The sequence below is a fragment of the Saimiri boliviensis genome, chromosome 9, assembly GCF_048565385.1.
Source record: "Saimiri boliviensis isolate mSaiBol1 chromosome 9, mSaiBol1.pri, whole genome shotgun sequence".
Classification (NCBI taxonomy): Eukaryota; Metazoa; Chordata; class Mammalia; order Primates; family Cebidae; genus Saimiri; species Saimiri boliviensis.
The window spans coordinates 113,957,449-113,983,788 of record NC_133457.1 but is presented as its reverse complement, the minus strand read 5'-3'; the positions used below and the strand labels follow the sequence as shown (position 1 = coordinate 113,983,788).

Sequence of the window (26,340 nt, the reverse complement as noted above, 5' to 3'; positions counted from 1 at the left end):
TGTGCCTCTTCACCTCTACTTCTCCTGCAGGCAGCACTATTTTCTAATGTGGTACATTCCCGAGATAGAATGCGGTACATTATATCTGACACAGAATCGAGGTTCCCCACAGCCTCCCTGCAAACTAGGGGCCAAGCAGGTGGATGGCTGGATATCAAGAAGGTTTTTAAATGCAGCCCTGAAACAAGTCACAGAGACCTAGTATAATCCACAGCACTCCCAGTGGCAGGAGGACCCGATCAAGACACAACAGAACTCTGCTACAAACACTATTCAGGCAGGGATGGCAAGCACTGTCTTCCCAGCTCCCTGTGTCTCCAAGAGCTCACCATGATGATGAACTCCCTAGGAGCTGGACTCTTGAGTACTTACTTACAGGCTGATGGGTACCTCTGCCCAACCCTGGACAGTAGCAGCTTCTTTCCCGGGTATTTTGCCTTTCTACCTGAGTCCAAAGTATAGGTGGTACTGGCTCCTCTGATCCCTGCATGACATGGTTGTAGGTTTTGCCCCCTCCAAATCTCACATTGAAATGTAATCCCCAATGTTAGAAATGGACCTAGTGGGAGGTGCTTGGGTCAGGGGAGAGATCCCTCATGAACAGCTTGATGCTGTCCTCACGGTAATAAGTGAGTTCTCACTCTGTGAGTTAATGTGAGATCTGGTTGTTTAAAAATGCCTGGCACCTCCCCCTTCAAGCTCATAATTTTTCTGCTTTGTTTTTAAAATTTTTTAATAAATGAAGTTAAAAAAAAAGTGAGAGGAAGTGAAAGAAACAGATGATAGGCAAAGAAGATGAAACATACACGTAACAAACAGGCTGAGTTCCTGAAGAAGGAAACCTAAGCAATGTCCCAGACGAACAACTGAAAATTCTAATTCAAGGTTTTCCTGAAATTAAAAAATAAAAAGATTTAAAACTACATATTGAAAGAGCACATGGATTTTTAAGGGAGAACAACCCAAAACAGCCAACACCAAGACATGGTTGAATAAATAATCAGATTTTGATTTAAAAGGTTTAAAATCCTTTGTTCCTTGAGCCCAGGAGTTAAAAACTACAGCAAGCTATTACTGCATCACTGCACTCCAGCCTGGACAACAGGGTGAGACCCTGTCTTTTTGTTTTTTGTTTTTTTTTTAAAAGAAAGAAGAAAAAAATCCCTTGGGCACCTAGGCAAAAAAACCCAAGTCATAATTAGACTGTCAAGCACTTACAGCAATACTTTATACCAAAAGACAACAGAATAACATAGTTACCAGGCCGGGCGCAGTGGCTCAAGCCTGTAATCTCAGCACTTTGGGAGGCTGAGGTGGGTGGATCACAAGGTCAAGAGATCGAGACCATCCTGGTCAACATGGTGAAACCCCGTCTCTACTAAAAATACAAAAAAAATTAGCTGGGCAGGTGGTACGTGCCTGTAATCCCAGCTACTCAGGAGGCTGAGGCAGGAGAATTGCTTGAACCCAGGAGGTGGAAGTTGCGGTGAGCCGAGATCGCGCCATTGCACTCCAGCCTGGGTAACAAGAGCGAAACTTCGTCTCAAAAAAACAAAAAACAAACAAAAAAACAAAAAAACAGTTACCTTACATAAAGATAAGAAAATGTGATCCAAACATTTTTATATACGGACGAAATGGCCATATGTAAATGCTGACAAATTATGAATGTGTATCGTTGATTCACAGAATATTGTTTCCACAAGTCCTTCCTGAGGAATTTAGTGCAAAAAGAGCTTCAGGAAGAATTAAGATAAGAACTTAGAGTGAGCATTAATACTTACTAGTAGGTTTAGGACAGAAGGATGTAATGGAGACAACGCTCCATATACTACGGCTATGTGCAAGGCAGGGACACAGAACAGGACGAATTTGTCAGAAGTAGAACAATCTTGCTTATTGGTTTTATAGGTAGCAACTAAGAATACTTCAAATCAGACTCTGGGGGAGGGAAGGTAAAGGAAGGGAGAAGAAATAAATACTAGCTAACTTCAACCCTGCCCACAGTAGGGAATCAAAATAACAGCCAAAAACTGAGAAGATGAAGGGCATGTAATGGAAATATTAGTATAGAAGCAACTATTAGAAAACACAAATATTCCTAAATACCAAAAGATTTAATCATTTATAAAATTTCTTCTCAAAATCCTATTTGGCCTGTCAGAAGCTAAACACTGTTCTTTCTAGCGGCTTGCATTCTGTAACCAAATCCTAACTTTCCCCTAGGCCAATGGAGTTCTCAGGTGAATTAGGGCAAAGTTAATGCATTCAGAAGCAAAAGAGAATCACTTGAACCTGGGACTCGAAGGCTACAGTGAGCCGAGATCACACCATTGCACTCCAGCCTGGGCAACAAGAGCAAAACTCTGTCTCGACAAAAAAATAAAAGAAAAAGAAATATAGTCAAGGGAGGCAATGTAAACTCTAAAGACTGTTATTTTCTGCCACACGATATAGAAAGAAGAAGAATGAGATGGAAATGCACGTAGGGTTTATAAGATTAGTCACCTAGGATTCTACAACTTCTCATAGCAAAATTAATATATAATAACTCCGCCACAACATTTAGATTTAGAAATTCACTAGAACACCTCAAAAAAAACGATATTTTATTTCAAAAACAGGAGAATCTGATAGGATATTCAGTCGTAGATCAGAGGCAAAAACCCTGGTCAAAAGCAAGAAAAAAAATGGTATTAGAAGAACAAAACAGGCCACTACCTGGGGACCCCAGAAGAAAATAGAAGGGGATAATAAGGACAGCCAGGCCCAAGAAGTTTCCTAGAAGCTACTGATCTCCACCCCCAGCAATTCCAGCCTAATCCTATTTCTCAGCCCTCCAATCTATTCCCTGCATTCCTGAGCCCAGTCTGTACTCCAAAATTCATGGGAATGAAACTTAACTGGAAATGATAAAACCAATTCCAGTGCCAGGATTACAGGGAAATGGATATATGAATACACACCCACCTACACACAGATACACACACACACACACACACACACACACACACACAGACACACCCCATCGTCTACATGGAACCCAGAATGTTTTTTATTCATAAAATCATTATTATGTGTAATATTAAATACCATACATACAAATCATTATCATAGATAGTTCTATGGGGATATTACATATTAATTGGAATACTGCAGGTATGTTGCACATTACATAGGTTCTATAGACTCATTTGGAATTTAACCACCATTCCCAACAGATTCTACAGGACAATACAATCAAAGCTCCAGACAACCAACTTTTCCAACTTTTCATGCATGACATATGTGTGCATTAAGGACTGTCTGTACTTCATGCTTGATTACCAATTTGACTCCATGCCAGCCAAAAAGGTCCATCTGAACATCATTCTCTGAACTGACCCAAAGAAGATTTAAGGGGACGCTCTGTAAATAATAAACTGAACCTCACAAGCTAGGTACTCCATGACATGTAAGACTGGCCATGGCTTTTACCCAAAGCCTCTTGATTTAAAACAGATTACATGAGGATATTTAAAAACAAACAAAAAACTCATGGACACAAAGTTTGGCCACGAAAAGATGCTGCTCTATTTTGCAGACTATTGTAGTTAGTTTTTTGGCTTTTTATTAATATCTCTATCAACCATCCTCTTCAACTGGCATTGGCAGGTTACAGAGCCCCCCTTAAATACAGAGGTAGAAAGTGTAACTACAGACAGATTCGGTACCAGAACACGCAGTTTATTACTATTCTGTAACCAGTCCCAGGTCACGAGGCACACATACGGAGAACCACAGGGCAACCATGGTTACCATCCGCATAGCCAACACCGCACGCCCTGCAGCCTTATAGGGAAGTAGCCCTAAGATCCCACATGTCAATAATTGCTAGTGGTAGCTGTGGTGGCCATGCAAGGAGAGGATGGTAAGGAGAGAAGCAGGACAAAGAGTATGGCTGTCGGGGAGGACTCAGTAACACACAGAGTGGGACTGGGGGGCCAGAGTCCAGCATACTGGAATACAAAGGCTCACTGCTTCCCACACCAACTACAACAGCTTCTGTAAGACTCCCACTATCGGGCACAGTAGCTCATGCCACCTGTAATCCCAGCACTTTTGGGAGGCTGAGGCGGGCAGATCACCTGAGCTCAAGAGTTCAAGACTAGCCTGGCCAACATGGTAAAACCCCATCTCTACCAAAAACGCAAAAATTAGTGGGGCATGGTGGTGGGTGCCTGTAATCCCAGCTACTCAGGAGGTTGAGGCAGGAGAATTGCTTGAACCTGGGAGGCAGGAGTTGCAGTGAGCCGAGATCGCGCCACTGTACTCCAACTTGGGCAACAGAGCAAGACTCAGTCTCAGGAAAAAAAAAAAAAAAGACTCCCAACAATCCCACCAACAACCCCGCCTTGAAAGTTTTATTTCTATTTTGTTCTCGACTGTCCCACCTCTGGCCTTCAATCTCATTAAAAGGCATTTTTGTGTTTTAAAACACTCAGTGAATAGCACTGAGGATTCAGAACCACAGTCTAAGCAAGAGCAGCAGAATGAAAGCCAGTGACTGCAGTGGTCTGCAGAGGAATTGCCTATTCTGTTGAAACTCAGTGACTCTGATGACAGGTAATCAAAGGCTCCAGGAAAGTAGCACATCAGAGGAAGGACGCTAGACCAGGAGAACACAGTTCCCTTCGGGTCCCAGGTCTGCTCTAGGACCACTAATCAGGCTGGGTCTCAGTTCACTTAAAAACAATCCTTGGCCAGGTGCAGTGGCTTGAGCCTGTAATCCCAGCACTTTGGGAGGTCGAGGCAGGAGGATTGCTTGAACTCTAGCCTAGCCTGGGCAAAACAGCCAGACCTTGTCCCTACAAAAAAATAAAAAATAAAAAATAAACTAACTGGGCACAGTGGTACATGCCTGTAGTCTCAGTTACTTGGGAGGCTGAGGCAGGAGGATCATTTGAGCCCAGGAGGTTAAGGCTGCAGTGAGTTGTGATCATGCCACTGCACTCCTGGGTGACAGGGTGAGGCTCAGGAGTTCAGTGAGACATGTCTCAAAAAAAAAATTAAAAAATTTTTAAAAAGCAATCCTTGCTCCGTCATTTACTGCAAAGGATTCTACTGTTAAAATAAGTAACAAAGTGCACTGCAAATTGTGAAATTAAGTGCTTTTATTCTAAATTCAATTATATTCACACAAAAGTTCCAGTTAAAACAAACCTAAAAAAAAAAAAAACATCAGCTAGGCATGGTGGCTTATGCCTATAACCCTAGCACTTTGGGAGGCTGAGGCAGGCGGACCACTTGAGACCAAGAGTTCAAGACCAGCCTGGCCAACATGGCGAGACCCTGTCTCTACTCAAAATACAAGTATTAGCCAAGTGTGGTGGCACACACCTATAATCCCAGCAACTTCAGAGGCTGAGACACAAGAGTAGCTTGAACCCAGGAGATGGAGGTTGCAATGAGCCAAGATCATGCACTCCAGCCTGGGCGACAGAGCAAGACTCTATCTCAAACATAAAAATAATAAAAGTAAAAAATAAAACATAACAAAGAAGCCAAGCCAATCCTAAAAATCCCTTTTTCACAAGAATAGACATGTCATTCAGCTGCAATCTATACAGCCCAACTTGCCTAGTCAAGAACAACTTCTAAGTTTATTTTTATGTCTTCCTTCTCTATTTAAAAAATCCCATGCATTTCATAAGATCCAGGAGATGGGGGGAAAGTTGAGATCCACAAATAACAGAATAATCTTCAGGGCTCAACTAAGGATAATATATTAAGAAAAAAGCTAAAAACAAAAACAATAATTTTGTTTCAGATGCAAAAGCGTCACCTGCTCAGAATTTTTGCTATAAACTTTCCGGCAAGATCAAAATCTCAGGAAATTCCAAACCAATAAAACTCTAAAAACAAATTACTTAGGAAAAATGATCTAACTTTGGAGACCCAAGCATGCTCCTCCCATTGTCATCTAGTTTTTACTTTTATAGAGGACTAGCAAAACAACCACAAAATCATACGCTAACAAGAGCCTTGCTTCCTACAAGTTGAAAACTCTCTGGCTTTTAATAAATGCCTGTACTTCCTGTTAGCACTGGTCAGTCCCAGCTACCAAACCTGCAAAGTCTGAATGAGAGAGAGACTCTCCTACCACTGACGTCTCTCATACTTGGCCAGCACACTGGAACACAAGATTAATAAGCCACAGGGAAACTACTCTCCAGCGTGGCATGGTCTGTACAGAGCATGGAGGCAGGGCCAGCTGAAGACTGCTTCGAGGTGAGACTTAACTCCATCGAGCATTAACATAACTGGGATTAAATCCACTAAAATGAAGTCCAATTCCATGCAAGGCACTGTGAGGGAGGCACCAAGCATTACACACAGTTCTCGCTCAGAAATGGTACACAATCGGCCAGGCATGGTGGTACATGCCTGTAATCCCAGCACTTTGGGAGGCCGAGGCAGGCAGATCATGAGGTCAGGAGTTCAAGGCAAGCCTGACCAACATGAAGAAATCCCATCCCTACTAAAAGTTAGCTGGGTGTGGTGGCGCATGTCTGTAATCCCAGCTACTTGGGAGGCTGAGACAGGAGAATTGCTTGAACCCAGGAGGCAGAAGTTGCAGTGAGCTGAAATCACGCCACTGCACTCCAGCCTGGGTAACAGAGCAAGATTCCTTCTGAGAAGAAAGAAAGGAAGGAAGCAAGCAGACCTTGAGAGGGCCAGGGGAGGACCTAGACTAGGCACCTAACTTGGACCTGTGGAAAGAGGAAATCAGAGAAAGCATCCCAAAAGAAACGTACAAAATGTGACTGGAAAGAAGAACAAGCAACAATTAAGTAGAAGGGAGGCTATTCCAGGCAGAGGAAACAGCAATATGCAAGGCTCCACGAGGCACAGACCACCATGATGTCAGGAACGAAGCCTCTGAAGGCTGTCCCAGACTGCAAGGTGCGTATGTGCACACTCCGAATTCAAGGGCCAATGCTCCTGCCTGAGTGAATGAGATGGCTCAAAAACAACAAAAGACCTAAATGAAAGTGCCAGCTGGGGAAAACCTGCAGGAACTCCTCAAGCTGAGGAACAAACAGAGAAGACACCAACAAGTGAGACCTAGGATTAGCTAGAGAAGCAGGAGATAGAAAAGAAAAGGAAAAACGAGTTATAAAAACAGGGAAGTATATTCAATAAGCAAATACAGGTCTATGACACTGAACTGCATTAAAATAAGGATGCAAAATAGCCACTGGATTAGCAACAAGGAAGCTGATAGTAATCATCTTGTCAAGAATTATTTCAGGCCAGGTGGTGGCTCGTGCCTGTAAACCCAGCACTTTGGGAGGCTGATGCAGGTGGATTACTTTAGGCCAGCCTAGCCAACATGATCAACACGCCAGCATGGCCAATAAGCCTGACCAACATGGCGAAACCCAGTCTCTACCAAAAATACAAAAAATTAGCCGGGCATGGTAGCACACCTGTAGTCCCAGCTACTCAGGGGGCTGAAGCAGGAAAATTGCTTGAAACTGGGAGGTAGAGGTTGCAGTGAGCAGAGACTGCACCACTGCACTCCAGCATGGGCGACAGGGCAAGACTCTGGTTGGGGAAGGAAAAAAAAAAACTATTTCAGTGGCTTAGGAGTGTAGAGCCTCACTTCCCTGGAAGATGAACGATAGGCACAGTGACCTATTTACTTCAAAAATTTCAACCAGAGAAAGAGAGTATAAAGCAGTGGCCAGAGGGGGAGGCTCTGCTGGCAGAAGCTGAGAATGTTGAACTGGCACACATAAGATGGTAATAGGGAGGGCCTGGGATCCACTCCTCAGAGAATCACCAACCAATTATTGGAAGATGTCTTGAACAGGAGAGATGGGAAGGGGTCAGGAGTGCAGACTGAAGGTGCCTCAGACAGGAGCAAAGGCTCCTTTTCCCCGGAAGTGAAATGAGGTACAAAGGAAGGCAGGTAAGCTTTAGATCTGATGGCCAGATGCTGTGGGAGACAGATTTGGGATCAAAGACTGGATTTCCAGTGGCTCAATACTGAGAGGTTTTTTTCCAGCAGCACTTAGGAGCCTGGGGGCAGGAAGACAAAGGCAGGTGACGAGCCTGCTCCAGAGCTAGAGCACAGTTAAGACGTACACAGTGCAGTGGTGAGGCAGCATCTAAAGTGACTGAACAGTCTCAGCTGCATGAGGAAAGCGAGGAGGTTGCAGTGGGGGGAGGGGAGAAACATATGGAAATGTGAATGGAGAAAACCCAAAGGGGAGAGAGTAACCTAGCGAGGGAATGTGGAAGCACAGAGGCTGTAACTAGAGAGAAGAAGGTCTGAGCTTAAAAACAGGTCAAAGGTAGAGACTATCTCAACGGCCAGGGAGGGAAATGGCTGGAAGGGCGGAACAGGAAGTTCCCTGGGACATGAGGTGATAGTGCTGGGTGGACTGCCCAAATGCACACTGACATAGGCGGGGGTGACAGAAGCCTTGAAATGACAGGTTGTGAGCCAGGTAAACTCAGGGGACAGGGAGTACTGCAAGGGGCCCATTTAAACTACAAATGGGCTGGGCGTGGTGGCTCACACCTGCAATCCCAGCACTTTGGGAGTCTGAGGTGGGAGGATCACTCTAGCTTAGGAGTTGAAGCCCAGTCTGGACAACATAGTAAGATGCTGTACCCCACCAAAAAAATCATTAAAAATAAAATTAAATTAAATACAGTAGAAGGCAAGTCATTAAGCAATTCCCCAATATGGCAATTTATTAAGAAAGCTTAAGTTCTGAGATGCACACACGCATACAAATACATATAGTGAAAGAGTCCACACACACACACACACACACACACACACACACAGACACACACGCACACCCCCTACGTGCTCCCCTGCACCCTCCAGGCATTTTCACTCTTCTCAGCAAATCAGAAGACAAAGCATAATCAACCAACTGGGGTCCTCTCCAGAGTTTGTACTTCTATCCAGGATGCCTTTTTAATCAATTCATTATTATTCATCCCCTTCAAAACAGCTGCCTCCCCCTGCGATAGTGTGGCCATATACTGGCTATACTTCAGTGACTGTGTCAAGCAGCTTAGGAACTATTCTTTCACCCCATACATCCACTTCTGCCACATATATACTCCACTCAGTGACACAGAAATGACTTCAAAAGAAAACTAGGAGGAAAAAAAAAAAAATCTCACCATTCAAAAAAGTCAAAAGTACCTTTTTATTCTCCTTTGTCATCCATTTTTAAGGAAAACCTTTCCCCTTTCAGACGTTTAAATGATTCGTAGTCAACAACTATTTAAAAAAAAAATCTAGGACTACTTCTGTATATAATCTTCATAGCTAGAATTAGAAAGAGGAAAAAAGGAAGGATGCTTTCACAACTTCAATGGTTTGTAGATCGCCAGTTCTGCTATCTATGTGGCATATACGGCATAGAGACTGTTTCTACATGGCAAGGGAAGAATTTAATAAATGTGTGAATGGAAGACAGGGAGCAATCAGTAAATCATTCAGAATTCCTCAAAATACTTCTGTGTTTAAATTTAAATAAATAAGCTGGGCGTGGTGGCATGTGCCTGTAATCCTAGCACTTTGGGAGGACTAGGTGGTGGATCACCTGAGGTCAGGAGTTCGAAACCAGCCTGGCCAACGTGGTGAAATCCTGTTTCTACTAAAAATGCCAAAAATTAGCTGGGTGTAGTGGCGAGTCCATGCAATTCCAGCTACTCAGGAGGCTGAGGCAGGAGAATCGCTAGAACCTGGGAGGCGGAGGTTGCGGTGAGCCGGGATCGCGCCATTGCACCCAGCCTGGACAACAAGAGTAAAACTCCATCTCAAATATAAATAAACAAATAAATAAATTTAAGCAACCATAAAAATTTCAGAATCTGTAATCATATCTGAAGTGTTACAATGCCTAAAAATTCAGTCTCATCACTTAGCCACTTAAAAGACAATTATCAGCACACTTAAGTTTTTTTAATAAGGTACTTGACTTGAAAGAATCACTCAAAGCTATCTGTGTACTGAGAATTGCTAATAAGACTACATAGGCTGACACGGTGGCTCACACCTGTAATCCCAGAGCTTTGGGAGTCCAGGGTGGGTGGATCATAAGGTCAGGAGTTCGAGACCAGCCTGGCCAACACGGTGAAACCCAATCTCTACTAAAAATACAAAAATTAGCTGAGCATAGTGGCAGGTGCCTGTAATCCCAGCTACTCAGGAGGCTAAGGCAGGAGAATCACTTGAACTCGGAAGGTGGAGGTTGCAGTGAGCCGAGATTGCACCACAATACTCCAGCCTGGGGTGACAAAGCGAGGCTCCGTCTCAAAAATACAAAGAAACAAAGGAAGACCACATAATGGGATAAACCAGCCAACATCATTGAAAATATCCCTTAAAATTCACAGCAACTAAATAAGACCTTTATTCTCACAGTGTCAGCTGACAATCAGTGGGCCAGGCATATATTTTCAATGTAGTCCTAGTGCGAAGGCTAACATTTGAAGATTCCTTTAAAATAATCTTGACATATTAAAATATAATTCTGTTTTTTATGCAAATCAAAGATTATCTGCATACATACTTGGATAAAGTTATCACTTCACTTCAATGAATACTATACTGCTTGCTTACTAACTACAGTGCACTGTTGTTGGTGTTCTAGGGCTGCAACATTTACAATGAAACAAATACCATCTTCCCGGAGAAGACACCTACACAGTCACCTACGCTATCTGGTAGCATGAGCTCAAGGCCATGATGGAATAACCTCCGCTAGGCTATCCTTCTGGAAGCATTCAGAGGCCATATGGTAGTCAAGGTTAAAAGTAACGGCAGAGGAAACATAAAAAGGAAGAGAGGAAAAATATATACAATAAGAGACTAACGCATAAGCATTGTGTGAGGGGATAGCGGAGAAGTGGAGGAAGAGGACCAAAGAGGAAGGAAGTGAAATATGATCTCATGCTTTCGAGCCTAGGTGACACTTAACATGAACAGAAACAGGCAAGAAGTTAATCCCAGATAAGGGAGGGACTCAGAGAACACACAGGTTCACTCCTCCTTGCCTTTCAGAACTCCACCTAGATGTTACCTTTATACGCTATCCTTTATTTGTTTCACCTGCTCCCAATCCCAATTAGATACCTCTTCCTGAGCATCCCCACAGCACCTGGGGCCTCGGCATATAAGAGCTCATCACTGTGAGCTAGGATTATCTTTATTCAGCCACTTTGTTTGCTGGACTACTGAACTTCCTCAAGGCAGGGACCAAGTTTGTGTTCTTCACCACGTACCCCCACTGCCCAGGATGGAGGCTGGTACCTAGTAGCTGCTCATGTATTATTTGTTGAATGACTCAATCAATAAGATGCTGGCTGCAAGGAGCTTACAATCTAGATAAGAAAAGCAAATGAAAGATGGACAAAAAGCTTCACAGAGAAATTGGTCCTTAATTGTTGGTTTTAATTTCACATAGACGTATCAAGCATCCATGCTGTCATGTCATAGGATCCAGGAGTGCTAAAATACTGAGCTGGTTTTGTCCTTTTGGGAAGGGTTCTCTGAAGCTTCTGAGCATTCTCTAAATGCTCTACATTTAAACACCCCACCACCTACCAGATACTTCCCCAGACGTCCTCTAGCAACATGTTCACAACCCAATCACCATCTTCTTTGCACACCTGTTTGTTTTCCTGTGTCCCCACCTTGGTGAGGGGCTCCATCTTTCATCTAGCTACCTATTTCCCTAATCTGGAACATTCCTCCCATTTCTTCTTCTCCTCCTCCCCCCACATTGAATAAATCACCAAATCCTCCTGATTTGAGACAGTAAGGTATAGAGATTAAAAATGCAAATACCTGGCCGAGTGTGGTGGCTCACCTGAGGTCAGGAGTTCGAGACCAGCCTGGCCCACACGGTAAAACCCCATCTCTACTTTAAAAAAAAAAAAAAAAAAAATCAGCCAGGTATGGTAGTGGGTGCCTGTAATCCCAGTTACTTGGGAGGCTGAGGCAGGAGAATCGTTTGAACCTGAAAAGCAGAAGTTGCAGTGAGCCAATACCGTGCCATTGCACTCCGGCCTGGGCAATGAGAGTGAAACTCCATCTCAAAAAAAAAAAAATCAAACAAACAAACAAAAAACAAATACCTTTCCCTTTGGAGAAAGGTACAAAACTTACGACAAAGACCTTGACTGTGCAATAATGGTAAAGCATCAGCCTTATCTATTGCTTGTTCTAATTTGCCATGCACAACGTAACTCTACTATAGAGTAACAGGTGTTCGAGAAGGATCAAAGAAAAGGCATATCCTACAACATAACATGCACTTTTGCGGCCAAAAGGGAGAGATCTTTAACAAGATACATTCCTCCCTGCAACCTATATATTTATTTTCTTTTATTATGGCTCTGAGGATAAGGTAGAAAAATCATCTAGTCATGAATTTGGACACATGACAAATGGTATCACTCCTGACCAAGTCGTAAAGCAAGTCATTAAAAACCTTACTTCGCAGGCATCTCAGTACAAGCATATTTGGGCAAGTCATTCTTTTATCAGCTCCCACTAGGCCCACCCAATTTAACTTAAAGTTGGTCATCAAAAACAGTTCCTGGAAACAACTGAACATGGGACAAAAATACAGCCACACTCAGTTGCCTGAGGTAGGAAAAAATGGGGGTAGCTTCTAACTTCCTCAAAATAGCAGAAGGGGGCTGAGGAGAGACAGAGAAAAGAGGAAGGGCAAGAAGCAGCACCTGGCCAATGATTTTACCCTGGATTTTAATGTCAAGGGCACTCCCTCAGGCCAGCAACCCTTTAGCCCTTTGCTTCAATTTTATCTAATGATAATACACCAAATACCTACAAGGCCAAGCATCACATAACATTAACAACAAACCTGAAGAGAGAACTCAGCTTGGGTAAAGGGTCGCAAACTCAAGGGCTAAGTAACATACACCAACAAGGACAGTGTGACCCACTGTGGGACACTTTGGTAAACGCTGGAACGCACATGTGTCCATCCAAAAGGAGTCACGTCCCTCAGCCTAGCAGACCACTCCCGATGGAAGCTCAGACGGTGTGATTTTCAGACTTTTCAAGAGAGGCCAGAATCCAGAGTCGCATGTCATTTCTCCTGATTCACTTATAAACAATGGCACAAATTAAACTCTTCTCTTTTTTTAAAACATTGTACAGACCAAGCAAAATATGACTGTGGGTAGCCCATTTGTGACATCTAGGTAAGAGGTTAGAAAACTAGGCAAAGGCCCAAAACTACAAACTCTCTCCCGCTATGTCCTAATAAATCGGGGAGGATTAGTACAATCCCTTGTTTCTCTTCACCGCCATATACTTGGAAGCTGAAGCAATGACCACACTGCCATAGTGCTATTGTGAAGCTGGATCCAGGATACAGGAGAAAAGCACTGAGGGGCTGAGACCTCACTGTCTTCCTGAAACATTTCCTGCTCCTATAGACCAATTGATAGTATATGATAAATAGTGCTGCATGTAAAGGACTTTGCACAGTGCCTGAGGCACAACACAGAATTCAGTAAATGTTAGCTATTAGTGGGTTTTAACCTGAACAAGGGCAGGACATGGAGCAGACTGTTTCTCAAATGGAAGATTTTTTAGTCCAATTACAAAATCCAGCATGCCTCTTTAGACAAAAGAAGAATTTGAAAAGGAACTGCATTCATCCATGTGGCATTCAAGAATCTTAAAATATAATGTGATTTATGCCCCCAAGGGCATTTTGTTATTCTTAAGGAAATCCATGGGTTTTTAAAGTTTTAATTTGAGTTAATATGAAATTTTAAAGTTCTGTCCCACTTTTAGATTAGGGGAATCAGGAACAGCCAAATAATGCTACCAAATCCAGCATGAGAAGGGCATGAAGCCCCAATTTTTCCAGAAAGATCACCCCGCCCTCGGGTCTCCTGGTGTAGCCATGAATTTGTAGAAAGTTAGATCAGGGTCATGCTATATGGCTGTCTAGTCTAATGACTACATTTTACAGATTCTGTATGTAACTCCTCAAAGTTCCACAACAGTCAAAGGCAGAGTCAGAACCCAAACCCGGTTTCCTGAGTTTTCTTCCATGACCTCACACATCCCCCTCCTGTGAGCATGTACGTTCAGGGTGGCTGCTTCAGGGGAACAAGGCACCTTGAGACTAAAGCTTTGAAACACAACTGTTCTGTATGAAACTAACCAGTACTGGAGGCAGATACAAGCCCCTACCCTTAGGAGCAAAAGACTCTACCAACCAAGGGCACAGGCTGGGGAAGCTTTCCTCTACACAGCCCAGCAGTCTTGCTTCAATACATTGCAGGCATGGTCATAATCTTTTAAAAATCCTTTAATATCAACTATGCCTTCTTAACCACTGGCTTGGAAGAATTCCATACCTCTATGAAAGAATATAATTTACTTGCTGGAAAAGTAGAAGTATCACTAAGCAAAGGAATCAATGATTTTTTTTTTCTTTTTTGAAACTCGGTGTTTCACTCCTATCACTCAGGTTGGAGTACAGTGGCGCGATAGTTGTACTGCAACCTCTGCCTCCCAGGTCCAAGCAATTCTCCTACCTCAGCCTCCCAAGTAGCTGGGATTACAGGTGTGCGCCACCAGGCTCGGCTAATTTTGTATTTTTCATAGAGATGGGGTTTCACCATGTTAGTCAAGCTGGTCTCGAACTCCTGACCTCAAGTGATCCACCCACCTTGGCCTCCCAAAGTGCTGGGACTACAGCGTAAGTCACCATGCCCAGCTGGAATCAATGATTTTTAAATGATGTTACTATGCTTCAAACTGTCCAAGTTCCAAAGTACTGAGAAAATATTTTATGAAATATAGCCAAGTATAGAATATAAACTGTGTCCTACATTCAAAAGTTGTCTTTCTAGAAAGCATGTTTTAATGGCAAAGGATACAAAGCAAGCTGTAAGAGAGACTAAAATTAGCTCAAACCACAAATAACCTAACATACTTATCACTTCCTTATGATCAACCTACAAAAATCAATCTTTAAAGGCACTTACAAAAATCTAAAGGTGAGAGGCCAACTGTATCCTTTAACTTCAGCTATACCCTTTCTTCTTTCTAACATAGAACCTGGCATGTAAACATTGCCAAACGATGACATTGTATTAATATGAAGGCAAGCACCAGGGAAACTACGGGAGCTCGGTTTTGCCCTCTAACTAAAACAGCATGTACCGTGCAGTTCTTAAGCGGTTAGAAGGGTAACTACCTCCTCAAACTGAAGATGGGAAATGAAGATGAAGGGCCACACCCATCTCCAGCTGCATTTCACAGACAGCTAAGGACATACCACACTCCCACTTCAAACCAAAGTAATCCTCCATCTTCTAAAGCCATCTATTTCCTACTTGCAAAAGCAACATCTTCCAAGTCATTGGGAAACCCAAAGTTTGTCACCATCGAGTAGTGGAACAAGTTGCAACATGAGGCTTCGTTGACAAATATGTATTCATGGGGAAAAAAATGCACTGGGTTTGTGAAACTACAACTATTCTCTCTGAGTGATAATTATGTTTGGTACATTTTCTTATAAGTTTTTTGGAGAAAATTCAAGCTCACAAAAGATGAAAACAAGCAGTTAAGGATGAGTACAGAACCCATCACTGTGCATTCTTCAATACTGTTACTCAAACTTTCAAAAGTTATTTTCATTAGCAGGTAGAGAAACAGGGGAAAGCGCAGACCTGGGTAGCTATTTGTGGTGTCAACAGAGCAAACAAAATACTGATAATGGCACTAACATTCTTACAATTTATTCAAGAAAAACCATCGGTAAGACATGAAGGAACATTTAGAAATGCTCAGAAATGGTACCATGATAGGTACATAAAGGACCCACTAAAACCTAACATTCTAGGGATGTGGATTATCAAGGAATGTTCAAGAGTGACCCTTAGGTGTGGCTAAACCAGCTTGTATGCTGGGGACTGCTCCAAAAATTTGGTTTTGTGCTTGTAGAAACCTGATGCAACTTCCTGATCTTGGCCCCATTCTGCCTCACCCCACCTTGGAGGATGATCCTTAACACTCTGGCAACAGGGAGGTGGCATACAGGTAATGAACAATAATGGTAATGCTCTTAATTCAAAAGTGCTGTCAAGATACAATTCAGATCAGGGTAAAAACAACAAAGGAAAACAATGACAACAAAAAACCAAAAAGCTATATATTCCCTCCCTACTCCCCACCCAAAACAATTCACTGGGTACCTTCTTAGAGGCCTCTTTTCTCTGTGCAAAAGTCAGCCACACAAATATTTATGACTCAGTGAGGCATATTTTCCCTTTATCCTTACAGAAACAAACTAAGCCCTATTTGAAAAGTGAAACAGTAGTTTAAAGTGACAAATCGAGGAGAATTAAAGCTAATTTACCATGTTACGCTAAATACAGTTTGCTTATTTGTTCCCTTGAGTGAAGTTATATTCAGAAGTGGCTTTATCCTTAGACATTTTTAAGTAACCCATGTTCTTAAGAGAATTCTAACTATTCGGAATAATTACTTGATGTTCATTTTCCTGTAAACAATTTGCGATAGTGTACAATCCTGTAACCAGTGCCCATCTGAATAAAAATTAGCTAAGCTGTTTCCTGTCATTTGACGTGGTGACTTTTAAGTAAGATTCTGCAAAAGGAAGAGATGTGCCAATAAAAGATACATTAAGAAAGGAAAAAAAGTCAGGAGAAAAACATTTCTTAACAGAGATAAGGGAAGATTTTACCTTTTCTAATCACTAAGAAATTTTTAAGCATTATTTTGGAAACCTAGTTTTGCTATGCTCATCTTATCTCTGCAAGTGATGCTGCTCACCCACAAAAACCACAGACATAGCCGAGGCTTTTCCTTCTTCATCTGTAAAAGTAAAACATACTTCAGTCTCTAGGAAGAAACAACTGAAAAGTAAAGAGAGGGAGACAGAGACTCAAGTCTACTTGGGACCCAAAGCTTTACTTCAACAAGTGGTTAATCCTCAAGAAGGACTTAGAACCTTTTTCGAGCACAGTACTAGATTCACAGTAGTAAAGAATGTTTATTTCCCAGAGAAAATGCAGACTTTAAGTGTCCCTTTGCCATGTTTACTCAAAGTCTATATTACAGAGCTGACTTCTTGGAGCACTAATTCTATCTAATTACCGTAGGGTATCCATAAAACCTTACTGCCTTGGTAAAATCACAAGCATTCAGTAAATCAAACCATGTCACAAATTTTTCTCTTAAAAAAAGGACAGGGCTGGGCACAGTGGCTCACGCCTGTAATCCCAGCATTTTGGGAGCCTGAGGCAGGCAGATGGCTTAAGCCTGGGAGTTGAAGACCAGCCTGGGTACCACAGCAAAATCCTATCTCTACTCCAAAAACATATAAAAATTAGCTGGGCATGATGGCACATGCCTGTAGTCCCAGCTACTTGGGATTCTGAGGTTGGAGGATCACTTGAGCCCAGGAGGTAAAGGTTACAGTAAGCCAAGATTGTGCCACTGCACTCCAGCCTGGATGACAGAGCAAGACTCTATCTCCAAAAAAAAGTTATTGAAAAAATAAACTTTAGGCTGGGCGTGGTGGCTCACGCCTGTAATCTCTCCACTTTGGGAGGCCAAGGCAGGTGGATTACAAGGTCAGGAGTTTGAGACCAGCCTGACCAACATGTGAAACCCCATCTCTACTAAAAATACAAAAATTAGCTGGGCATGGTGGTGCATGCCTGTAATCCCAGTTACTCAGGAGACTAAAGCAGGAGAATCACTTAAAACTCAGGAGGTAGAAGTTGCAGTGAGCCGAGATCACACTACTGTACTCCAGCCTGGGTGACAGAGCAAGACTCCATCTTAAAAAAAAAAAACAAAAAACTTTAAAAGGACTGAAAATCACTGATAAGTAGTTGGTATTATTTTATCTATAGTGTGACTTGTACCAAAGCCCAGAGATCAACAGATTTGATGGCTACAGTTTTCTTTGGCTGCTTCAGGGCAGGAGGGAATCTTCCATGTGAAATGGCCTTATTTCCAGTTTTCAGACAATCAAAATGTATAAGCTGTCAGCTGGATACTCATGATCATGTCAAGCTGCTTTCAAAAAGGAGAGGGCGGCTGGGTGCGGTGGCTCATGATTGTAATCTCAGCACTTTGGGAGGCCGAGATGGGTGGATCACCTGAGGTCAGGAGTTTGAGACCAGCCTGGCCAACATGGTAAAACCCCATCTCTTAAAAAAAAAAAAAAAAAAAGAAAGAAAGAAAAAGAAAAGGAGAGGGCAGTAGCTAGTAAACTCTAAAGACCATTTCTACACAAAGTAAAGCATTAGTTCTAAAATGCTGGAGACTTAGGTACTTTCTTCTAAAATATGCCATATGTGTATTCAAATGAAACTTAGACCAGATGTAGGTTTCTTCCTAAAATTACAACATAAAGGGCAGTTATTCTTTGTGTACCTAGTTAGGGTTGAATCTTTTGTAAATTCTCAAGAATCGGTTCCTCTATCTTTTACAGGAAAAGCCACCCAGTTGCTACTTGAGAGGAAAAACTGCAAAAGCATAGCGTAAGTGTCAGGGCTACTCATTTTCCCACACTACTAAGTCAAATGAACTCTATTTATCAAAAACGTTTAATGCCTCTTACGAAAAAACACCCTATTCTTTTGAGCCGTTAACTACACTCACAAACCTCCTATAAACTTTTGAGCCTAATTGTACCCACCCACACCTTGGAAAACTGAGTAACCGCTATAGTTTTCACAAGGATTATTCAGGAACATTAAATTCTCTTCGTGAGTACATTAAGAATTTTTATTACTTGACCTGAACTTAGGATCATTTTTACAAAGGAAGAAACCAAAACCCAAAGAAAGTAAGAGACCCACTCAGCACTGTTAGTATGACAGCTGAGACTACAACTATACCCAGACACAGAAGACACCGGAAAAAGCAAAACATGAAACTACTATCTTGGCCTAAGGGTGGTCAAAGGCCAAAAAATGTCATCACTCTTTATAGTTTGAAAAAAAATTCACAGACTTGTTAATGGTCATTACTTTATAGAGAACTATATATTATACCCCAAAATCAAAAAAATATTTTATGAACCAACCACATGCAAAGGCTCTCTAGAAGGTTTGTGAGAACCAGTCAGGAGTGAAGAGGGCAGAGGAATTCAGCAATTCTTAGATAGACAAACATATCATCTCTAAGTTGCCTATAAAGTTCAACTTAGGACAAGTACAAATTTGTTATTACATTTAAAGCTTCTGTGAAACAAATCAGTGGGGTATCAGCTTCTGCTGGATAAGAATGCCAGCCTTTCTTCCAAAGCCACTAGAGCAGGCAATACTAAATTACCTCATTAGGCTGACTCAAAATGTGGCAGGGCTTTCTCCCAGAGTGACCTCTGCTATTGGTATTAACGTGGGCTAATCTATTCATTTATATCATTGCCCCCCCCCCCCAATGGGAGCCGGGAAGCATATTTTGTACCTCTTTACACCATCAGGCTAGGAAAGTACTGACATTTCAATCCCAACACTTGTTAGGTATCTACTCTATGCCAGAAGCAGAGGACTCCGAGATGAATGAAAAAAATAGAACAGGTGGCCTGGGAAAGCTTGGGCTCTATTGGAGATAGACCTAAGATATAAAGTAGCAGCTAGAGCCGGGCACAGTAGCTCATACCTATAATCCCAGCACTTTGGGAGGCCAAGGCAGACGGATTGCTTGAGCCCAGGAGTTTGAGACCAACCTGGGCAATACAGTGAGACCTCGACTTTATAAAAATAAAATTTTTTTTAAAGACACAGCTGCATTGACAGCAGGGCTTTAGAAGAGCTATGCCAGCTTGTATGAAAACACACAGGTGAGAGAGCAAAACTCTGGTGCAAGGAAGCACACATTTGAGCTGGAAGGTGCAAGCTAGATTGAATGGGAGAGGCATCCTCAACAAACTGCTCAGCAATGGTGGTATAGCAGGCGTCCCCAAACTTTTTACACAGGGGGCCAGTTCACTGTCCCTCAGACTGTTGGAGGGCCGCCACATACTGTGCTCCTCTCACTGACCACCAATGAAAGAGGTGCCCCTTCCTGAAGTGCGGCGGGGGCGGGGTGGGGGGTGGGGGGGATAAATGGCCTCAGGGGGCCTCATGCAGCCCATGGGCCGTAGTTTGGGGACACCTGGTATAGAGGAACGAAGGGTGAGGATGAGTTTGGAGAACGCTGCTGTTTCTGGTGTAGGTAGAATGGAAGCCACATGGGAGGGAAGGACCGGAAGCTAGATGCCGTGGTAAGGAGGAGTTCGAACTTTACAAGTTCAAGTTACGGAAACACCAGAAGTAGGTACACAGAGGGGTGATGGATTCAGATCTGGTTTTAGAACAATTAAGTACTCTAGTGATGATCTGAAGAATATACCAGTGGAGGAGAGGGGAATGTGGCGTGATTGTTGAGGGGCCATATTAATGGGTAACCGGTTCCACTCCTTTCTGCAGTGTGAAACTAGAAACCACTGCAGGCTCATAAGCAACATCTGAGAACCTGGACTTCTAGTGTGGTGGGAAGGATACCATAGTGACCAACCAGTGAAATGTGGCAGAGGGGATCACCGACTACTCCAAAATCCCCAGCCCTCCTGGATACACAAAATGTGCACACGGAATGGCTGGTGCCAAACTACATCATCTGGTAACAATGACCCAGATACAATTCCAATTTTCCTGAACATGGGCAGCATAAAGGAACACGCCCAGTCTATTTGCCATCATTAGCTGTTACCAGAAACAAATTAGCATAAACACTGTAGGGAGGAATGCCAAATTGTGCAAAATATATATAGGCTCAGGCAGGCCTCAGAAAAAGTACCCGCAAGCCAGGCACGGTGGCTCACACCTGCAATCCCAACTTCAGGAGGCCAAGGTGGGAGGATCGCTCGAAGCCAGGAGTTCAAGACCCACCCGGTCAACACAGCAAAACCCCCATCTCTATTTGAAAAAAAGAAAGAAAAAGCACTGCAAGAAACAAAAATTGCCAAAAGGATTCTGTAATCTAAAAGATCAGAAGAGAGTTTTCTTTAACAAAGAGAAAAGGGAAAGAAACAGGTAAGAAAAGGTCGTAATTTCAGTAGCTAAGTCAAAAAATCTCCATAGGAAATTTCTTACTCGTTTCTACCGTGAAATTCAGTATATATTCAATTACATTATTCAATACTTGGTATTTTAGGTTTTGAGGAGCTATTCGTGATAAAATGCAAAATGCAGGAGGAGCAACAGCAGATAAGCTGGAGCTAAGAAAAAGCGGCATTACCATTATCCCCCAGCTGACTTTTTGGAACCATCTGGTGTGGTTTACTCACTTCCAAAAACACCAAAGTATTCCTATAAATATGCCAGTGATGTCAAATAACAATAGCAAAAAGTTTTTCCCTCCACTATTTCTACTTTTGCTCCCAGTTAATTTAATATCAGCCTAGACAATTACAAAGGTATTCACACCATTTCCAAAGTACTGATCAGACGCCTAAATTTAGTTCACTCAAACCAGGGCTAAACGAGAACATTTAGATCTAATGGGTCACTGAAGATGACTAGAACTTCCCAGTCTCTCCCGTCATTTCCGTTAGTCTTTTCTTTCTTTTTTTTTTTTTAAGTGAAGTGAGTCATAGTGTATAGATACTTCTCTTCTACACAAAATAGGGGGTTTTTTTCCTCTGAAGAAAATGATATTTAAATAAACGTTATTGGCAAATTTTAATATTCATCTTTTTGGAACATAACATAAGCTTTATATCAGTAAGGAATTTTAGCGAACCATTGTTACATGATTTTGACCTAGTCAGGGATTAGGTTATATTTCCTAACAAAAACAGCTATAAAAACAAACATCAATTGGAAGAGTGGACCATTTTCTAAAGCCTGCCTCTAACATGGAGTAAATCTTGCCTTCATGTCACAAGCTACTACTGCAGTCTCCTTTATCTGAAACAATCAAATCATTCACACTGAAATATAGTGAATGGTGTCAGAGAATCAAAGAATTTAGAGAAGAGAAAACAAGCAAAACACCTGACCCAGCCCCTCTTAAACTACAGATGTAGGCAGCGCATGAGCTACTCTTTCCATTCACTCAACCCTCTCCTCTCTCCTCTCATTCTAGCTCCATAAAACCTCCATAAAACCAATCTCTTTTCTTCACCTGGGCTCACTCTCGCCTTTTAGACAGCTAGGCCAAATCAAACAACTGGATGATTTTAAGGTGTTTAAATGCTAGAAAACAACGTTTAAAGCTATCTATATACATTAGCAAAGCTGACTTTTTATAGACCTAAATGCTTATTAGCATCTACGCTATTTATTAGCATTAAAGAGTAAAAATACAGTTATGCAGGGCCGAGCGCGGTGGCTCAAGCCTGTAATCCCAGCACTTTGGGAGGCCGAGGCGGGTGGATCACGAGGTCAAGAGATCGAGACCATCCTGGTCAACATGGTGAAACCCCGTCTCTACTAAAAATACAAAAATTAGCTGGGCATGGTGGTGCGTGCCTGTAATCCCAGCTACTCAGGAGGCTGAGGCAGGAGAATTGCCTGAACCCAGGAGGCGGAGGTTGCGGTGAGCCGAGATCGTGCCATTGCACTCCAGCCTGGGTAACAAGAGCGAAACTCTGTCTCAAAAAAAAAAAAAAAAAAAAAAAAAAAAATAGTTATGCTCACTTTATCAAACTGACCTGGCATAGAATCTCTGCCTGAAAAATTTGTTTTCTAAGCTGCCATATTCCTCAGCATTCCAAAGTTCTCCTCACTCTTTTCATTTTTTTCACTAGTTTTTGAGTTTTTACATCTTTTTGTTTTAATTAGAAAATAAGAGTAACTGATCTGTTTACCAAGTTGTAAGCAAAAATTACATTGCTTCTCTAATCACAATAGGCTAAGCAAGCTCAAACTATGTCTCTGTATAAGGCTGCCCTCATTCTGACATGTAATAAAATATTCATTTTTTTAAACTTCCATTTTCTGCCAATTGTAAATACATTTCCTTGAATCTTTGAAAAATAATGATTTTGGTAAAGTGATACATACCTTGGAAAATTAGCCACTTTAGACTCAAGGTCATTTGAACAGTTTTAGAAAGTGCTACAGCTGTATGCCGAAGAGCTACCTTTACAGTTAAAAAGGAGAAAAGCAGCTGGGCGCAGTGGCTCACGCCTGTAATCCCAGCACTTTGGGAGGCAAGGTGGGCAGATCACTAGGTCAGGAGTTCAATACCAGCCATGACCAACATGGCGAAACCCCGTCTCTTAAACAAAACAGAAAAGCTTCTGATTTCAAGATTTTAGAGAAGAAAAATATCCATACAGTGGAGGTGAGAAAAGCCCACCGTGACAATTTTCTAAGACCAAAAGAAACTACCTCCCAGAATGTGGCAATCCATTAAGAAGCAGGGAAAATCTCAACACCTCGACTACCTTGTGGGGTCTGTGGCAGAAAAACTTAAGAACAATGAAGGAACTTAATTGAAAACTGACACCCTCCATGACAGTTGCATGCTTAACAGTTTTAACAATGCTTGGGTGACAGGTCAGGCCACCCTGGCTTAAAACTGTAAGAAACAGGTGGGGCAGAGTGGCTCATGCCTGTAATACCAGTACTTTGGGATGCTGAGGTGGGAGGATCACGAGGTGAAGAGTTCGAGACCAGCTTGTCCAATATGGTTGAAACCCCCATCTCTACTAAGAATACAAAAATTAGCCAAGTATGAGCGTGGTAGAAAAAAGATTTCTCCCAATGCTTCCACTTGTGATGGGGTGTACCGTAATCAATTCCAACACTTCAAATTTTCATTTAAAGCCACCTAAGACTCAACTGCATTAAACTGATGCAGAAAATCTGTCTACACATCCTGTCATTTGCAGAATTCATTCAACTAATTCAGAGACCAAATATGATACACAAGTTTTATATACTGATCATATGTATTAGCATTTGATTACAGTGGTTAGAAATATTAGTCTAGCAGAAACTAATATACACACTACAATCCAAATAAAAAGAATCCCGTCAAATAAGCTTGATGTAAATTCACATGAAAATCAAGGCTGTCAAAAAAAGGCTTTTGTTAGTCAAGCATACCAAAGAACTCCTTAAAGCTTTTTTCCTTTTTAAGCGGTGCTCAAAACAGCTGAAAGATCTCACAATTTGCCTTTTGAGCCTGTAAGCTGAAAACAGAATAAACGGCCTTCTCCCTTTATACAAGTAACAAAATCTCTCTATTCTGTGCATCGCTTAATTTAAGATACTGTGCAAGCGTGGTTTTAATCTTCACAGCCCCCGCAATGACATTTAATTGGGAGCACGTATTTTCTTCAGAGGATTTAGCTGCTTATGAAAGGAAAATCTCTTTGTGTTTTTAACTATTTGTTTTATAGATATACAAGAAACCCTACTTTCCTAACTTTTTAACACACAAAGAGATGAAGACTCCGAAGACAAGGTCATCTCAGCCATGACCAAAGACTAAGCTGCTCATTGAGGAAAGATGCTATTTTAGAGAGGGTTAAAACGCTAACCTTCCTGATTCCCTGCCCGAAAAGATAGTATCATGGCCTCAATGGAGTGTGGACCGCAGGCCTCCTGGCCAGAAGGTTCTTTAGCCCCATATTCTCATGGCTTTCTGCTCCTCCTGGTTCAGCTCGCAAAGCAAATGTCTCTGCCTCTGACAGGCCTTCCCTGATCCCTGTCTCCAAGGCAGCCGGCACCTGCACTGGCTAGGCAGTCACCCTGTACCCCGTTAGGAAGTCGTTCCCTTCACAGCACCTGTAACTGAATTATTCGCTCCTGTGTTTGATTGCCCTATTCGACTCTACGCTTCACTAAGACTACGATCTTGCCTGCCCTGTTTAGCAAACACAATCTCCAGTGCCTAAGCGATGCCCACTACAGAACAGGCTCGCCAACTCCTATCCAATAAATGAATGAACAGAAAGTGGGAAGGGGACTGTCATCCCTGGGACTCGACGCACACTGAGACGAGGGGAAAGGAAACGTGAAGGGGGGTGAGTAACCTTTTCCCCCAGGGAGACAAAGGGAGAGAGTCTGAGGTGGTCCAATCCAGAAAAGGAAACAGTGGGGGTGCTAAATCACCCCAGGGGACAAAGAGTGGACAGGCAGGGGGCGGGGTCGGGGTGCGAGGGATTCGCGCTTAGAGCACAGACCGGCGGCCCCCCAGCTTGGGAAGTCACCAGGGCTGGAGAATAGGAAGGAGGTGGGGGACTGAAGGGGGCTCCACGGCCGCGGAGCGAAACAGGCCCACCAGGGGGACAAAGAGAGCGGGGGCGCAGTGCGTCGCTGTCCCATCGAATCCTCAAGCGGTAGGCGCGAGGCGGAGGCGAGACCCAGAGGGAGTCTGGGGCCTGGGAACCTGAGGAGGATAGTCACGCTGCCTAAGCGAAGGGCCCGCCACGCTCCGGGGCGCTCCCGCACCTGGTAAATGGCCGCCCAGCTCCCGGACTTGTCGATCTGCTCGAACTCCTTTTCCATCTCCATGATGGGCCAGGGCGGCTGCTGTGCCTCCTTCTCAGCCCACTGCACTGTCTGCCGCTCTAGGCCGCGTCGCGCTCTTAGCCCCGAGGCCCGCTGCAAGCCCCAACTCCTGCCGCTACCGCCGCCCTAGCCGCCGCTGCTTCTTCATGTCAACCGGCAGCCGGAACTACGCACCGCGGCTGCCAGGGGCTCCGCCCCTGAGGCGTAAGGACCAATCAGCGATCGAGAATGTCGAAAAGCACTTCCGCGGGGAGGAGTCGGGGGAGGTGCTAGGGGAAGTAGCCGTAGCACCGCGAGACGTCTAATAGCTCGCGCTTCCTCCTCCCCTCGGGGGCTCTGGGCTCGGGCGTGGCGCTCGCCGGTTGCCTAGGCGACCCCGGGAGCCCAGCCCGTGGCGCGTGGGCTCAGCGGTCTGGGAGATCCTTGAGTTCCAGCCTCCACCGGGCCCTTTGAGTCACAGAGTGAGTGGCCTTAAAGTAGTCATGCACCTTTTCTGCAGCGCCAGGGCCCTGGCCTCAGTAACCCAAGCTGGAGTATGGGAGGAGGACACTGTGATCCACTTCCTGCCTCCCAGCTCTGGCCAGATGTCTGCTCTCTTTTCATGAAACTCAGGAGTGTCGTGGTTCACCAGGCTGCTGGGGAAGCCCACTACTCTAAGGGTAGTGCCCTGTCTGAAACGCAAAATTTCCATTTGGGTGCTGCAGGAATGAATGGATGGAATACTGGAATGATTTTTTTCTTTTCTATTTTTTACTGGAATGATTTTATTTCTTT

At 43.2% G+C, this 26,340-nt stretch overlaps 1 protein-coding gene across 1 annotated transcript in view; it reads right to left on the bottom strand.

Annotated features, from left to right (window-relative positions):
• Positions 1–25,733, bottom strand: part of PTPN1 (protein tyrosine phosphatase non-receptor type 1) — a 72,351-nt gene extending 46,618 nt beyond the window's left edge. Inside the window, exon 1 of the mRNA XM_003932569.4 lies at positions 25,507–25,733. Within this exon, the coding sequence (XP_003932618.1) occupies positions 25,507–25,569 (63 nt within the window). The 5' untranslated portion in view covers positions 25,570–25,733. The remainder of the gene's footprint in view (positions 1–25,506) is intronic.
• Positions 25,734–26,340: the final 607 nt, after the last annotated feature.